Consider the following 16,461-nt stretch of genomic DNA (forward strand, 5'->3'; position numbering starts at 1 on the left):
AAGATGAATGTTGTGTTAAAGTCAATTAAAACATAATTAAAAGAAAGACAATTAACTAATTTGGATAATTTATTTATTCTTTAACATTTTTTAATTAGCGCTCTCTGTGAAATAGCCGGCGAAGCTCTATCTGTTTTTTCTAAATTTATCAAGGAGTCCCACTTTTCTACCACAAAATGATAATTATTTACAATATAATGATGCTAGTGGTACTAAATATAACTTATCACCGGCCCTTGGACTTGTGACGTACGTCGGTTTCTATTATCGAGAGTGACGAGATTATCCCTTCGCTTTTGTCAACACGGATGGTTAGGGTCGGCGGTCAGCTTTCAGGTAGCGAGATTAGCTCCGTTGGCCGAGTACTGGGTTAACTTCTTTTGTTATTGATTTACCGTTACACATTAGGCTGCGGTTAGGTATGCAGAGTTAGCGAGTGAATTTCTTAAGAAAAATGACCCGTGATCCCTGTGCTTCACAAATAGCTATCACAATTGAAATTTTTCCGTATAAAATGTTCGAAGTTTTAAAGCTGATGGTAATTTTTCATCACCCGCAAAATAGCAGAGTATCAAACTATAAATACGTCTAAAATATTTATGCATTAAAACCCCTTTCCCTATAAAATAAGCAGATATTTTCATAATTAACCACACAATCAACCTTTGATTGTATTAAGAAAGAACGCAGCCGAAAGCGCTGTCGAGAAAGTGAGTCAGGTCTACGCAATTGTACCCTCGGTTAAACTGCAACTGCATTAGTTAAAGACCTAACTCTGTAAGTAATTATCTTTTTTTAATCTTGTAATTACTTCTAAGACATTTTCTTTGTTCTAGCTTAATAAACATAGATACATAAAACATTCAAGCTTCTTCAATTGTCTTCCAAATTACACGTTTTCAGGATAGATTTAAGTTTTCCTTATTTTCTTTTGGGATTTAAATTAATTGAGTTTCAACTAAAATAACATTATCAGGACGGGGATTCAAAAATAAAGAAACAAATGGCGAATTAACTTCTTTACCACATATCCGATATGGCACCAGGGAGACGCGATCTTCCATTAAATCTCAAAATTCCGTTTGGCGAATGTTCCTGCTTCCTCTAAGCTGGCGGAGAAATGAACGGCTTCCGTCTATTTATACGCGCAAACGCAGAACTTGATTTTAACAGCCTCCAAGATTTTCAAATCTTATCTTAATTTTTTCGACTTCACCACTCTCAAATAACCAAACTACCCTATAAAATACTCATTATTTCATTTTCTATTTATTCCCCGCGTGATAAACTGAATGATAATAAAAATTCTACGGATGAATGGTCGTTCGTGTGATCGGCCCCGTTATAAATATATGAACGATTTCAGTTTTCATTTATTTTCCTAACCACAGACTACAGAAATCTATTCCATACTTTATTTTTGTTTATGGTAGCAAATGTAGGATGCAGGATGGAAAATAGGAATAGATTGACAGCTGTCAGAATACTATAATGTTTAATTTAATTGATTTTGAGTGTCATTATTTAATTATGATTTAATCTAAGTTTGATTTGTATTAAGGAATAATTATTTTCAAACCGGATATACATTTATTTAATTGATTAAGAAAATGTCATTGCTTCAAAACTTGCCATACCAAGTGTATAGTGATTTACTACAGCGCACAGATGGTTGGGCTCTCAGAGTTGCTGAAATTAAAAATCTCAGGTAAAATAATATCAAAAATAACTTTCATAAAAATATGATAGCAAATAATAATAATTTTTATCCCAGTAAAATTGCTATAGTACAGAGCCAATTCTTCTACCATATAAAACAACAAAAAAAACATATTTTGTTTTCTTAAAACGACGTAGTATAAACTATTTATTAATTTATTTATTCACCATTCTAAATTTGTTTATACTTATTTTAAAAAAAACTTTTATTCATTATTACATACAGTACAATTACATAGTTTTATAGTATACAAAATGAGACTTAACTCTAATGGACCAGTGAAGTTTCCATATTATTGCCATTCTAAGGTTATCAATTAGCTAATTTTTTTCAAGTACAATTATAAGTGAAAAAAACATAAATGAAAGTAGTTAAAAAATTAAAATCAAAGTAATAAAAGTTATGTTAAAAGTTTCTAGTTAGTATTTGTGTTTCTAGTTAGTATTTGTGTTTCTAGTTAGTATTGTTAAATGGAAAAAAAACTTTCTGAAGTAAACTTTCATTTAATTTTGAATTCTCTATTCTTACCTCTGTTTTGTACAAATATACTGAACTCCTTAATAAAGATACCAGTATCGAAGATGTCGCGAAAGCGATGAAACTGGTCGCTGGATATTCCAAATTTGTGGATTGAAGTATCACTCGTCTTTTATTTCTATAATAAATTACAATGAACTTCCATCAAGAATTTTCACTAACAAACCTAAATGTTTTATTGAAATCAATTAAAAAGTAAGAATTAAAATAAATAAGAAAAAAATGTTTTCAAAAAGGAGAAATATAAATACATACATAAATATTTTAAGGGATTCAAAAAGAAAAAAATGAGAAGCAACTATAAAAAAATAAAATACAATAAATTTAAGTTAATTTAAAAAATACCTTAAAAAATAATAACATTTTATGGTAAGAAAGCAATATATTATTTTAAAAAGTAATTAACAGTAGTTTACGAATATAAAAATATGCAGAATGCAGCAGAGAAAAAAGAAGAATAACAGTATTTCAAGTAATCTTTAAAATTTAAAATTATATTTTATATTCTAATCAAAGTTGTATTTATAATAATAATTTCTATATAATTCTAATGAACCATTTAGCAACACTGGCAATACATAAGCTTTTATTGCTCTCTATCTTGTGCTCAGTCTCAGATCTCGGTCGCATAAGAATTTCTGCGTCTTAAAGAAGGTTGATCTTGCAGTCTCAATTCTGATCTTTATTTCTGAATCCAGACTCCACTTGTTATTCAGCCAGCATCCTAAATATTTCAAATGGTAACCTGTCCTATCCCACTGCCGTCTATAGTGAGACGGATGTTAATGCCTCTCCGTTTGCTGGCCACCATAGCTTTGGTTTATTTATTGTATTCAATTATCGTACTTATTCTCGGCTTCTACATTTTCATAAGTTTTTCACCTTTTTTGTCGCTCCCTTGAAAAATGTAAAAAGGGGATTTTATTGAACCTCAAGTTATAATTTTTTTATCATTAATCATCTTTATTCACACTGAATCGTGCATATAGTACTACAATTGCAGTATTTCAGTGATTATTTGTAATACATATGTTAAGTTATTTGCCATAAATGTGTTACTTTGCTTTTCAGAAATGTTCCCGAGATAAATGCAGCAAAGTTTGTAATCAACGCGCTGGACAGACGAGGATATTCGGTCGGAAAGTTCTACAAACTGTTAGACGAATGCCAAGTCTCTTGGCAGAGTGACATTACACCGCTACCCATCTTACATTACTCCAATCCATCAGTAAAGGTGGCCATACTGATAGGGAACGCAGTCTACAATAACTGGTCCAATCTAGTCACTCCCGTCTCAGACTGTCGCGTTTTGGGTGATATTTTAAAGTCGTTGGGATTCATCGTGGTTATTTTAGAAAATGTCAACAGCATCCAGTTGAAAGAGTCAATTGAAAATTTGTGTTCCGTAATACCTTCTAATTCTTACAGTAAGTAATGCTACAAAGACTTTCACAATTATCAAACTAGAAGTGGAGATGATTTAAAGCTTTCTTGTGAGACTGACTGTAATTCAAAACAATTTAGTTTATAAGGGCTTGAAAGTATTTCATTAGTTCCCAAAAAGACTAGAAAGTTAGAAACATCTCCATTTTTAAAATAGAATGCCTAAAGTATATTAAAAATCGTATGTGTTTTCATATTTTTTAATTTGAATTGTATATCCTCTTTCTTATTATTTTTCTCCATTTTAATTTCCAATGTACTATAGTTTCTATTTCTATATACAAGGGGTGGAATTATGGATCTTATCGCGGGAGAATATATGGATCTTATTGCACATTATGTATTGTATTAAAATATTGAAGAATATACCTACATATTTCGCAGTTATTAATTGTTTGAGTTTGATTGGTGGATTATTGGTAGTAATTATTTAATTAAAAATAAATATTCCGTCTTCTGTTGTCAGCAGCTGAAGCGGAGAGATGATGTTGTATTCACGCAAAACCACAGATAAAGAAGCCATGTTTATACTTTATTACTTATATTTATATGTATATACATGCAGGTACAAATAAAGAAAAAAATTGTAGCTTACCTATGAAAAATCACCGTTCGTCACTGCCTAAAAGCTATGATTGACAAGTCAATTGCGATCGACCAGTTATTATGTGATTTATTATATCATTTATTTATGTTTTGTTACTGTATTCATTTACTATTATTTATTTTACAGCTTTAATTTACTTTGCTGGACACGGATTCGAATTATGCGGGGCGAAGTACATGCTAGGGATAGAATGTCCGTCGGAAAAATACACCGTCCAGAATGGAGTCTCGGAGAATTTCATTACAAAGAATGCCTTTAGTAGCAAACCTGACCTCTTCATATTACTCCTCGACATGTGCAGAAAACCTCCAGATCGGTAAGAGAAGGGAAATTTAAAATAACCAATAATTATTATTTTTTGCACACATACATACTATACAACATGCGCATTTTATGATATGCATTTCATCCATCCATTTATGTCATACAAAAGTTATGTATGAAAGCATTTCTCAACAATATCCATATTGATTTAGAAAATATTAATTTTACATATTTTTTTTGGTATTCGTAGTATTTGATATTTCCCTATTTTTATTTTAGGAGACTAAATCCAGAAATATACTCCAACATACCTCCGTTAGAAGAATTTTTACATAATCGGAACCTAATAATCGGCTACGCTACTTCTCCTTTTATGCCCTCCTTTGAGAAACTGTGCTGCGAGTCCACAATATCACAGTCACAACACGACTCTTGCGAGAGCCGATACTCCAACACGAGCAGCTTCGACAGTAAGGATATTGGGAACCAACGAACTCATAAACTAGGAGCTGAAGATCATCTGACTGGAGTCAGCTTGTATGTGAGACACCTGCAGAGGCATTTGAGAAAAGATGATGATTTTTTAACCATTCTGGAAATGGTGCACAAAGGTATAATATTTATATGGTACAAGAAAAATGTTTGCAATCTACCGCATTATTTTTCCTGTACTGTTATTATTTCAATATATTTATCTAAAATACATACTGCCTGCTTAGCTAAGTGAAACCTGTTTTAAGGTAGACATCTTTATCTAGGAATAAATTATTTATCAAACAAGCCCAATAATTTGATGGCTTGGATCTAAAAGGGCCAATATCAGAAAAAAATAAATTATTGCTAACATTTTGTGGAGGGTCGATGTTAGTTGTTTTTTTATTTTATGTACACATACATAAGTGTTAATGTTTTATTTAATCAATATTAGCTTCAAATACGCCAAACAGTTGATTAAAACGCCACAAAATGGCCGAAAAATTACTCTCATGTAATATTGCAATTTTTGACATTGATCCAAGCCACAAAATTAATATTACAAGCCGATAGTTTTTCAAATTTATTTTTTACATAAACGGCATAAATTGCCATTAACATATACTTTGAACATAAATATGAAGAAAAAAAATACCCATGTACATTAGGATGGGCCGATAATTTTTTTTCCCGAATTTTGAAATGAAAGGGGTCTAAAAAGTTGCCTTTTAAATTACTGGGAATGCAAAAAATATCAAAAAAAATATTTGATGCTACTTTTGGCCCTCAACCAGAGCTAGAAGTTTTTGAAAAAGTCGATTTTTTGCACTAAACCGGCTGTCGTTTCGTGTTTAAGTAAGAAAATCAGTCCAATTAAATTTTTTGATGTGCATTAATTCTTATTAAATAAGCATCTAAGGGCGTTAGTTGCACTTTGTTGTGTAATAAATGGGTAGCATTGTTTTAATGAGCCATTGTTTTCGTCAATATTCGCCGGGCGCTCAACGGAATCAGTTGCGCGGAGTGTAAATTTTTTGCATTTCGGTAGTTTTAAAACGTGTTCGAATTTGTAATGTGATTAAATTATATCTTAACCAACAAAAAATTTTTTTCTCAATATAGATAATTAACAAAATGTTCAGACAGTGATAAACTTCAAACCTTGATTGAGGGCCAAAAGTAGTATGAAATATTTTAAAAAATAATTTTAACGTTCAATGTGATCCAAAATGCAACTTTTTAGACCCCTTTCACTTTCATGTCTAATAAAATAAAAAACTTCATACATCATCGGCCCACTCTAATGTACATACGTATATATATATATATACATAATAAAAATTATAAAATTGCATAACTATAACAATAGTAACAAGTAAATACACATAAGCAACCAAAAATATTAATGAAATATATACATACTGAAATGTAAAAATGCAAAACCATTTTTAAACGTAGAGAAAAGTTTGAGAATTAATTATATTGCGAGAGAAAAAAATAAATCAGACTCGTTTTATAACTATCAAGTACAGAGCCAAATATATCAGCCCTGTCCTCATACTGATTGCCATATCTGTGGAGCCTAGGGATAGGCGAGTGCATGTGATAGTTGGTGTTAGAACTTGCAGAGCAAAATGGAGATCTGTGGCGGGTATGTCGACCAGAAACACGGAAACACACTAACTCCAGCTCAATGAATTGATCACATTAAAAGTAGTATAATAATAAATTTAAAATATGCTTTTTTGAACAATATTTTGATATCCAAATGTTTGCAGTAATGTTTGGACTTTACTTCCTTCTGAGTTGTTAAGATTGAAATTCATTACAACAGAGAGGGAAAACATTTTTAAGAGGGGAATATGGAAGTCTAGGTATTCACAGGGCTTATGACCTATCATTGGCCGGTTTAGTGACTACTTTACACACTGTGTAACATTCACCATTCTCCCTACGTTTATACATCCGCATTTCCTCAACTCTTCCATCTCTTTTACTTCACAGGTCACAAGTTAGGTCAGGGGTGGTATTCTCTAATCCCTAGAGAGTGATTAATTTACAGATTTTTTTTTTTTTGCATGCATTTATACTTTGCTTCATATCTGGCCACACTAATGAATAAAGGTCAAATAAATATGAACACGTGAAATTAAATATGATGATTTTCATTAAGAACATTATTGTGACCTTAAGGATTACCCAAAACACTTAATTGGGTGGAATTGACCAAACCGCATTAGTTTTTTCTGTTTTTTACAGTTTTATACATCATTTGACGTTTAATCATCAGTGTGGCCATTATATGATGCAAAGTGTTGTCATATTAAAAAAAGTAATCACCAAATTAACTACTCTAAGGAGTAGAGAAGTTTCAGAATACCACCCAGATCTTAGCTTTAATTTTCTTTACTTGTATTTTATTTTTATTTATTTATTTATTCACACTCTTTATCAAAATACAATTCCATATTCACTTTGCCCAGCTAACAAGGGTTCATACCCCGTTCCAAGCTAGGCAATTACATTTTAATATATTATAATACTTAACAAATTAACATAGAGCACAGACAAACAAAATATAAACTTATTCGGATACACATTTTGATTCATATACATACAGACATACACATATATACACACATGTATATATAAATATACACATATATACACATGTACATACACACACACGTACATACATTCATAAAAACATAGACAATTTATTTACGCGAAACTTCATGGTTGTCATCTATAAATATATATTTTTTAAATTATTCCTTTTTTTTATATTTTATTTTTGACATCCAGTTAATTAATTATTTGTTAATTATTAATTAATTGTATCTATATATTATTAAAAAATGCCATATTTATTTATTTTTTACACAATAGATATTGTTCCCTCACTGGAGTGTCCCGTGCCAATGGAATTATTTTACGTCATTTTGAAACATGCCTTAAACACATACATATTAAACATCATAAAATTGTATAAAACTTACAAACAAAAACACTTTTTTTTACCTATTTGGCCTGATCCACTCATCAATCCGAGCGCATCCCACTTCCATTACCACTACTACTACTACTACTACTACTGGAGAATGGACCGCCACACACGTCTATCCTGGCATGCAATCCTAGCCTCTTCCACATTCATACATCTTGTCATACATGCCCTTCGGTTCTGTCTACTTTTGACATGACCAGACTTAAGATTTTGGTTTATCTGATCATGCCACGTCTTCCTCGGTCGTCCTCGTCTAACGTTGCCGTTCATTTTTGCCATATATACTTGTTTTACCATTCTCTCACCGTCCATTCGTTCTACGTGACCAAACCATCTCAGAGACCCTTTCTTAATCTTATCAATTATACTTGTCTCAGATTTACACTCTCGCCTGATTTCATCATTCCATTACCCATTTTCACTATTGTAACTAAATGGACAAATAAGTCCTTTAAATGCCTAGACCTCCATATTACTTCTCTAAAATGTCCTCCATCTCTGCCGTAATACGTTCATTTTATTATTGTTAAATGTATTATATTTTTTCTTCAGATTTTGCGGACGAACAGTGTGAACAAACATCATTGCAAAAACCGCAGAAACTTGACAATGTTTCATCAAAATTTTACCTGTCCTGCGAATCTAAAGGTAAACCAATCATTCTTACATCTTTATTATATTTTAATTCAATCAAATTGGATTGATATAATGGCTCATATTTCTCAAGGGAGAGATATTTTTTTTTGTATGTCACCCAATATTTTGGTGTGACAAATAATTATGGCAAAATAAAAATAATTTTATGGGGATGGATTGATTTCAAAATGGACGAGAAAAAGTTTTTGTGCCTTATTTTATGATGCAGTCCCTCTAGGCTTGTACGCACTACTTCTAGCAATGCTCCAACATTTCTATAGCTTCCTAGTAGAACATTTCTTCAATTCCCGCCAACCACTCGTATACACAGCACACAGTATCACTGTCGTCCAAAAATTTATTTCCACGCAAATGTTCCTCGAGTTTTGGGAATAGTCGGTGGTCACTGGGAGCTAGATCAGGCAAAGGGGGGTGTAAAACCAATTCAGACACAGCTTCGTGAATAGCAGCCATTGACACTAACTCCTCGTGTGTTGGAGCTTCTTCATCTCCCTGCCCCCATATCCCGGTTCATCCTGGGTCGGGCCTTCTTGTATGCAAGCGCCAGGATCTTCTGTCCTGGGTTTTTTTTTCATTTGGCATCCTTTTATCGCAGAGTACGCCAGATAGTGATCTCCACTTCATCATCACCATCATCATAAGCTTGACAGCCCTAGGTAGGCCTTGACTGAATCAGGAGTCTCATCCACTCTTGCCAGTCTGCTGTCCTTCTTATCCAGCTACTCACTTCCAACATTGTCATATCTGCACTGCTGCAGTCCATCCAGTGAATTTTGAGCCTTCCTGGTCTTCATCGTCCTTGTGGCACAGAGAGAGTTAGGCTTTTTATGGGGTTTTCTTCATTCATTTTAATTATTTGGCCAGCCCACCTTAAGCGTCCCACCTTGATGGATTTGGTTACATTAGGCGCTTCATAGATTTCATATAGCTCTCTATTGTAGCGACGATGCCAATGGTTGTTTTCTCTCACAGGGCCATAGATAACTCTGAGGATTCTTTTTTCGAAAGCTGCAATGGTTCCCTAAACATTCTTTGTCATAACCCAGGTTTCGGATGCATTTGGCAAGATTGGTTTAATCAGAGTTTTGTGCAGTATTATTTTAGTATTTTTTCGTACTAGTTTGGACCGTAATTGTTTCTGAAGCGCTTAATATTATCTGTTGGCAGCCATTATTCTCTTTCTGATTTTTTCCTGTGTATTGTTGTCACTGGCGACGGTAGAACCTAGGTATGTAAACGACTTAATCACCTCAACTTTGTAGTTTCCTGCTGCAAAGATGTGGGGATTTATGCCAGGGGTTTGGGAGGCAATCGATTAAATTTGATTTTTCCTCATTAATGATGAGTCCTATTTTCCTTGCACTTAGTTAAAGCGCTATTACACTTTGCGGGATCTCCACTTCAACCATGCTGTATTGGTACGGTGATAAACATCTTCATCCACACGGGCATTAGTCGTTAACATAGATCCAAGGTATTTAAAGTGTGACACCTTGGGTAGCTTTGTGTTGTTATCAATATGTATATCACAGCCTACGTCTTTCGCCCCTCCAAAGTCACTCCATGTATTCAGTTTTTGTATTTTTGTGCTTTTCCAGTCCCGAGGGTTAAAAGTCTCTTGTAGCTCCGTAGCTTTCTTATCTACGAGTACAATCTAATCTCAATGCTGATCCTCGGTAAACATCCATCTTGATGTTAAATGGATTAAATGATTTCCTTGTGTGCTGGAGCATTGTCCATTATTTTAGCACTGATCAGCATTTTGCAGTGGTTAATGGTTGTGACTGAACCGTTGCAGGTTTCAACTTCTCGCTCTGTACTTCACACGCAGGCATATTAGGCTACACAAAGCATACACATCTGCTGGAGTGGTCAACTCAAAGCACATTAATCAACCCTCTTATTGTATATTTGTAATAATCAAATATAAATAAAATCGTTTTCAATTATACAATTTTAATTAACGTGGAGACAATTCGAGATCTTGGGATACTTTTTGACAACAAACTTAAATTCAACCATCACATTGACCACATTTCAAAGAAAGGGTCCAAAATATGTGGATTTATTTTGTGAATATCTAAGCCATTCAAAAGCCCGAAAATTGCAATTACATTGTATAAATCATTTGTTCGTAGTTTGCTTAAATTTAATTATATACTATGGTCTCCTAATTATAATATGCATATAACGCGGATGAAATCGGTGCAACGTACATTTTTAAAATTGTTAATATTTAGAATTGGATCAAATACTTTCATAATCAACTATTATGATCGTCTAGAGTACTTTCATATCTTTAGTTTAGAATTCAGAAGGATTTTGGCTGGTTTGATATTCTTGCACAAATTAATATCTAACTGTATAGATGCCCATGATATCCTTGCTCAGATAAACCTTAATGTACCTCGCCGTAACTTGCGTACCAATCCTGTATTTGCCGTGGGAAATTATAAAACTAACATCGGATTCTTTTCCCCTCTGCCGAGGATCCTCAGAACAGTGAACGAAATCTCACTAAACGGTACTGTCAATGTGTTCCTGCAGGGCAGGCATTTAAGAAGCTAGCGGTGTTCTCTCCTGACTCGCGATGTCACACATACCTTTTGTTAATTATACACTTTGTTAATTTGAGTAGATTTCAAGAATGTTAAGATTAAGTATTACTCATTAATGCCAATCTATTAGGGCTTACTTAAGCCTGTTGATTGGCTAAAAAATATATATATTTATATATAGGCAAAAGGCATGGCTTAAATGGCTAAATGGAGAGGGTGATTAAACTTGACACTGGCTAGAACACCCCAGTTAGGGGTGAAAAAAGCCAAAAAAACTAAGAAGAAGAAGAAGGAGAGGGCCCTGATTTCAATAGGTAATACTTAGATAATTCATAAACCAAAAAAAAATTTGAATCCTGGATGAATATTCTCGACTCAATAGCTTATTAAAAAATATTTTTTTGGGGAAATTCATCGTGGACACTCTGGAGTACTGCCAGACTCCTACCGGCTAAAACCTCTTGTTTTCTCCTCTGCAGCCTGGTTCTCACCTTACGGTCTTATCTTTGACTGCAGTTTGTCTTCTTCAGTCTGATGTCTTGTCTCATAAAATTCTTTCTGCATCGTTGTCTCTCTTTCCAATAAAATAATCTGATATTGTAAGGAGTGAAACTCTCAGAGATGCTCAAGTCTATTTTTAGTTTTTCTCTTTCTCCTCAACTTTTGGAAATGAAACACTGTGATTCATCGCTGTATACGCATCCTTCGGCTTCTGATTCGATGGCCACTCTCGAGTAAAAGTTCTGAAATAGGAAATCGAGTGAAGAAAAATCCGCCCAGTATCGTAGTGCTTGGCGCATTTGCTAACCATGCTTCATGTCCTGGGTTCGATCACCATTTTGTTGCCATTAAATATTTGTTTTTAAGGTGGTTTTTTACTGAAGCATTTTATTTCCCTTGGACTTGCTGTACATTCTTGTAACAGGTGATCGAAATACGCTGCACTTGAATTAACAATGCAGTGCCCGATGCACCACTGGGTGCAGATACAGGTGTAATGATGATGATGTGTAATAATTTGTAAATAGTACAAAAAACCAATTTCACATTTTGAAAATATATTTTTATCAGTATTGACAAATTAATGTATTTACAATTTTTATTTTATTCAGGTGATGACGCGTCCGAATCTAAAATATTTGAATCAATAGGAAGGCTCAATCATCGTGGAATAACGGCGCATCTTCTCTGACTAATGTTTTAATTTAAACAATTGTAAATCTAAGGATGAAATTACACGTATTCGTGTTGTAATTGTTTTGTACTTAAAATAAACTAATCGAATTAAGTGGGGATAAAATAAAATGTATATAAAGTGAACGCAGTTATGTATTGCTTATTTCATAAATTTGCGCTTCGTTTTAATTCTATTTACAAGAGTACGGCTTTCTCGGAAGTCAGAAAGCGAGCATGACTAAAGAATGAAACATTCCAATTATCGTTTGGAAATATCCGATAATTTAAAATGATTGACTACATTAACAACCCAATTGGATTCCGCTAATCCCTTTGTATATTCCCTGATGAAACGATAGTTGAGAATAAACAGCTTCTGTTGGTACTCTGGTTGCAATCTGAAACAGAAAATTAGAATTAAATAAAGAATATAAATAAAAGAAAAACATTATTAAGATCAGTTTTATGCAACAGTTTGGGAAAAAAGCTGTGGTGATGGACAGAAATGTATCTAAAAGGTTGTGAAAATCTATGAAGCATGAAGTGTTCCAAGTTAAACGCATGTAGGGTTGCTATATGACAGGCGTTTGCTGCATTTGACAGACATTTTAAGGTCTAGACAGGTGTGCGGCCGGCATTGTTTTGAGACGGCATTTTTAATTGGGTCATCTAAGATTTTCAAGTAATGGTAAGTTTTTGACACTCATGGCCTTCAGGGGGATAATGAATCTAAAGGCTAACAATACGGAAAATGGAAAAGCTATCAACAGATATGTAACAGGTATGTCTCTCTAAAGCTATTCATATAGCGTATTTTAATAATTTTTTTCATACATTTTTAAGAAGCTTCACAGTACAATTTAATGCTCTAATTTTTATTGCGCGAAAGAAAACATTTTTATATCCAATTTTCCGTACCTGAACTTCCTCATTGATTTTTATACAGGGAAAATATCCACCATTACTCTTTTTATATAGTATTGCGTGGAACGATGTATCCACTATGTAAAATGGGAGTCAAAATGTGCTTACTTCATGGTTGTCTAGATGTCAGGGGTCCGTTCTTAGAAAAATTGAGTAGTTATAAAGAATATCTAATTATATTTACCCTAATGTCATTGGCGGATCTTCTCCAGAGTCTGTCATACTCTTTAAACCTCTCAGCACGTGGAAACACATTGTAATCTCAACCCAGCGTCTATCATTATCCTCAAACATTACCCCAACCTAAAATACAACACCATAGAATTAAGAATAGTCCAGAAACCGCATCAAACAGAAGGCGACTAAACTACTCTTAAAGGAGTAGTTCTACGTTTTGATCCTTTATTAGTTATTATATTATTATTAGATGGTTGTGATGAAAAAAAAATCACAATTGTATAAATGAAGGGGTCCCTCAAACAAGGGTCTAGCATTGCGCTTATTCCCATATAAATGTTTTTATAGTAGCAAAACTCGAGCCACAATTTGCTCTGAAAAATTGCTTATGGAATAATAATGTCCAGATTTTACGGATTGTTATTCCAAAATGCCAGATGACATGGCCGTGTGTTTTTAAAAGCTGCTCTTAAAAAAACCAACAGAAAACAGAAGATCAATGTTATCGATTGGCGAGTCAAAATACGATAACATAATGGAGGCCTATGTTAGGGCCTATAGATCCTTTTTACTCTAGAATCTAAATATTTATTTTTTTTTTACAATATCTATGTTGGTTTATGAATATAAGTGTTTTTTTATCTATTAAATATATAAAACATAGATAAAATCTAAAATTGTTATTAATTACTTTATGCATAGTTTTTTTTCCCTCTCCCGTAAAATTTGCATTTTGCATATGGACCCTTATTTGAAGTATACTTTCAAATATACAATAGTAAATAATTCTCAAATAACTTGACTCTGGGATACCTTGTATTAATATAGAAAAATATTTCAATTCTTGGCTAAATTATTGATGAAATCAAATGTTTTGATACTTTGAAATCTTGATGTCCAACTTTAAAAATAACTATACATTTTGTATGAAATGCTTACAAGATAAAGCGATTAAATTGCTTGATGTAAATATCACATTTTTTAGTGACACAAGGATATGACATTTGTGGGAGGTAACTTACTTCATATGGGAATGAAAAGTAGATGTCATCTCTTATTATTGTTAGCTGTTCTCTTTCAGCTACGGTCATTTTGCTAATGGAGTCATACAGCTCTTCGTATGCCTCTTTAGACACCAAATTCTTAAGAGCTGAGAAGTCGCTTGCACCCAATGCAGATGATATAACCTTTTAAAAAAATCAGTCGCAAATAAAACAACGATTTCAAATATGTATTCGATAATTTTTTTTAATTAAAATTGAAAGGTAAAACTCACCTCTACGGCTTGTTTCGAGCCGCTTATGAAATCTTCTATATAAAATTCTTTATCGAGGTATGGTTTTATAATAAACGTTGAAAATATCCAGTTTCTAATAGTTTTAATAAAGGACGGCCATATCAAATTCGGGAAATCCATCAACGCTGGTAAGGAGTTTTCTGCACTGCGAGGAGGCGAAGACTCGCAGTATAATCTGATCTGATCGAAGTCGGCGGTACAGGTTAAGATTTTGTTATTATTACTGATTTTCTGACGCGACAAATATTGATTACATCCTATGAGCCGGCCGTACCTCTGATAAGCCCGAGCGGGTAAAATAAACCTATTTATTAACTGCATTTTCGCATTCACAATTATACTAATTCGAATTTATTACCGTAATAATTATTGTGGCAACTACAATTGACACTTTGACAGAAACATTTTATCCATAGATATTCAAAATATCAAGATAGATGCGGAATGCGGATGTACCTTCAGAGTAGGTTGTTACTTTATGGGACCCTATTTATAATTTTTGCATAAATGAGGCTCGTTTACAAATCCAATTTACGCTGTTTTAGTAAAAAATAATGGAATAAGAAATCAGGTGAAAAGCGATTAATGTTTTGAGATCACAAAACATTAAATTGTCACATCGCACAGAGATGTATGTCTAATTGTGTAATGTTTTAAAATCACAACAACCGTATTTATTTCAATTAAAATACTATACGTACTTCTTTTTGGGCAGCAGGACAGGCCAAAAGGTCAAATATATATACAGATCAAACATACCTAGGCTGGAGAAAATCACGACCGTTTAATTTAATTGTTGCGGTTCGTAAACGTACTTATTAGCTACAGGGTACAGTCAAATAGGGAAGCATTAATTTCAAGCAGTGTATAGTCGCGTCGGGGTCACCAATGTAGGAAAAAGTTTGGTTTGAGTTCCTATCCCAGTTAGAGATTGTCAGAGAAGACTCGAGGTTACTGTTTGATGTTTATTTATTACATGGTGAATAAATAATTAATTATGTCGGACGAGTGTTACGTCGATGAGATGTTGAAGAAACTGCACTTGAACTACATGCTGGAAATGTGTGATGTCGTCGAGCTGGTAAGACGTGAACTGAACTGACTGACTTTGTTGGGCAGGCTGAACGAGCTGACTGACTTTGGCTGCGTCCTGTGGTCTCTTTACAGACGATGTTCTTTTGTAGTTCATTTCTTCATGATAGGGACGGTGTGAATGTACTGTAGAACGATGCCCTCCGATTTCATGTGAAATACTCAGAGTTGCATTTTACAAATGTATAGGATTCGATTGAAAATGATGACATTGCATCGTCGGTCATTAGTCTCTTTTAGGTGAACTAATTTAACACGTGTGTGTCATCGACTATGGACTATGGACCCTACATATATTTAATATTTCTCCAAATAACAAATTTCTCGAAATTTTTAACTGTTTTTTTCCCATACAATAATACGGAATACGCTTTAAATTCAAATGATGTATAACTTTATTTCAAGTGAGAATTTAAGATACGAGTATTTGTAGTTGAGTTGTAAAGCTGGTTTTAAAAAAAAATATTGTGTCTCAAATATTTATAAAACGATAAATGTACTTTTGTGTAATTTGCATTGTCTTGACAC

General features: G+C 33.3%; 2 protein-coding genes across 2 annotated transcripts; one reads left to right on the plus strand and one right to left on the minus strand.

The window, feature by feature from the left end:
• The first annotated feature begins 1,445 nt into the window (after positions 1–1,445).
• On the plus strand, positions 1,446–12,591 carry LOC148276684 (uncharacterized). The gene is made up of 6 exons (XM_088233938.1): positions 1,446–1,708; positions 3,329–3,684; positions 4,434–4,623; positions 4,851–5,182; positions 8,605–8,700; positions 12,380–12,591. Exons 1-6 carry the CDS (start codon positions 1,611–1,613, stop codon positions 12,457–12,459), a joined length of 1,152 nt encoding a protein of 383 aa, XP_088090064.1. The 5' UTR covers positions 1,446–1,610; the 3' UTR covers positions 12,460–12,591.
• Positions 12,309–15,329, minus strand: LOC148276685 (m-AAA protease-interacting protein 1, mitochondrial). The gene is made up of 4 exons (XM_088233939.1): positions 14,821–15,329; positions 14,567–14,731; positions 13,552–13,670; positions 12,309–12,841 (listed from the first exon to the last, which is right to left on the minus strand). Exons 1-4 carry the CDS (start codon positions 15,160–15,162, stop codon positions 12,703–12,705), a joined length of 765 nt encoding a protein of 254 aa, XP_088090065.1. The 5' UTR covers positions 15,163–15,329; the 3' UTR covers positions 12,309–12,702.
• Between the last annotated feature and the right edge of the window lie 1,132 nt (positions 15,330–16,461).

This window comes from Micrasema longulum, unplaced genomic scaffold (genome assembly GCF_059751315.1).
Source record: "Micrasema longulum isolate JH-2025_06_02 unplaced genomic scaffold, ASM5975131v1 h1tg001164l, whole genome shotgun sequence".
Classification (NCBI taxonomy): Eukaryota; Metazoa; Arthropoda; class Insecta; order Trichoptera; family Brachycentridae; genus Micrasema; species Micrasema longulum.

Bases quoted from the DNA above. Each gene is read 5' to 3' on its own strand.
- LOC148276684 (XM_088233938.1), top strand. From the start codon at position 1,611: ATGTCATTGCTTCAAAACTTGCCATACCAAGTGTATAGTGATTTACTA. The intron at 4,624-4,850 runs GTAAGAGAAGGG...TTTTTATTTTAG, and splicing joins TGCAGAAAACCTCCAGATCG to GAGACTAAATCCAGAAATAT. The intron at 5,183-8,604 runs GTATAATATTTA...TTTTTTCTTCAG, and splicing joins TCTGGAAATGGTGCACAAAG to ATTTTGCGGACGAACAGTGT.
- LOC148276685 (XM_088233939.1), bottom strand. From the start codon at position 15,162: ATGCAGTTAATAAATAGGTTTATTTTACCCGCTCGGGCTTATCAGAGG. The intron at 13,671-14,566 runs GTAAGTTACCTC...GTTGTATTTTAG, and splicing joins ACTTTTCATTCCCATATGAA to GTTGGGGTAATGTTTGAGGA. The intron at 12,842-13,551 runs GTAAATATAATT...TTTCTGTTTCAG, and splicing joins GATCCGCCAATGACATTAGG to ATTGCAACCAGAGTACCAAC.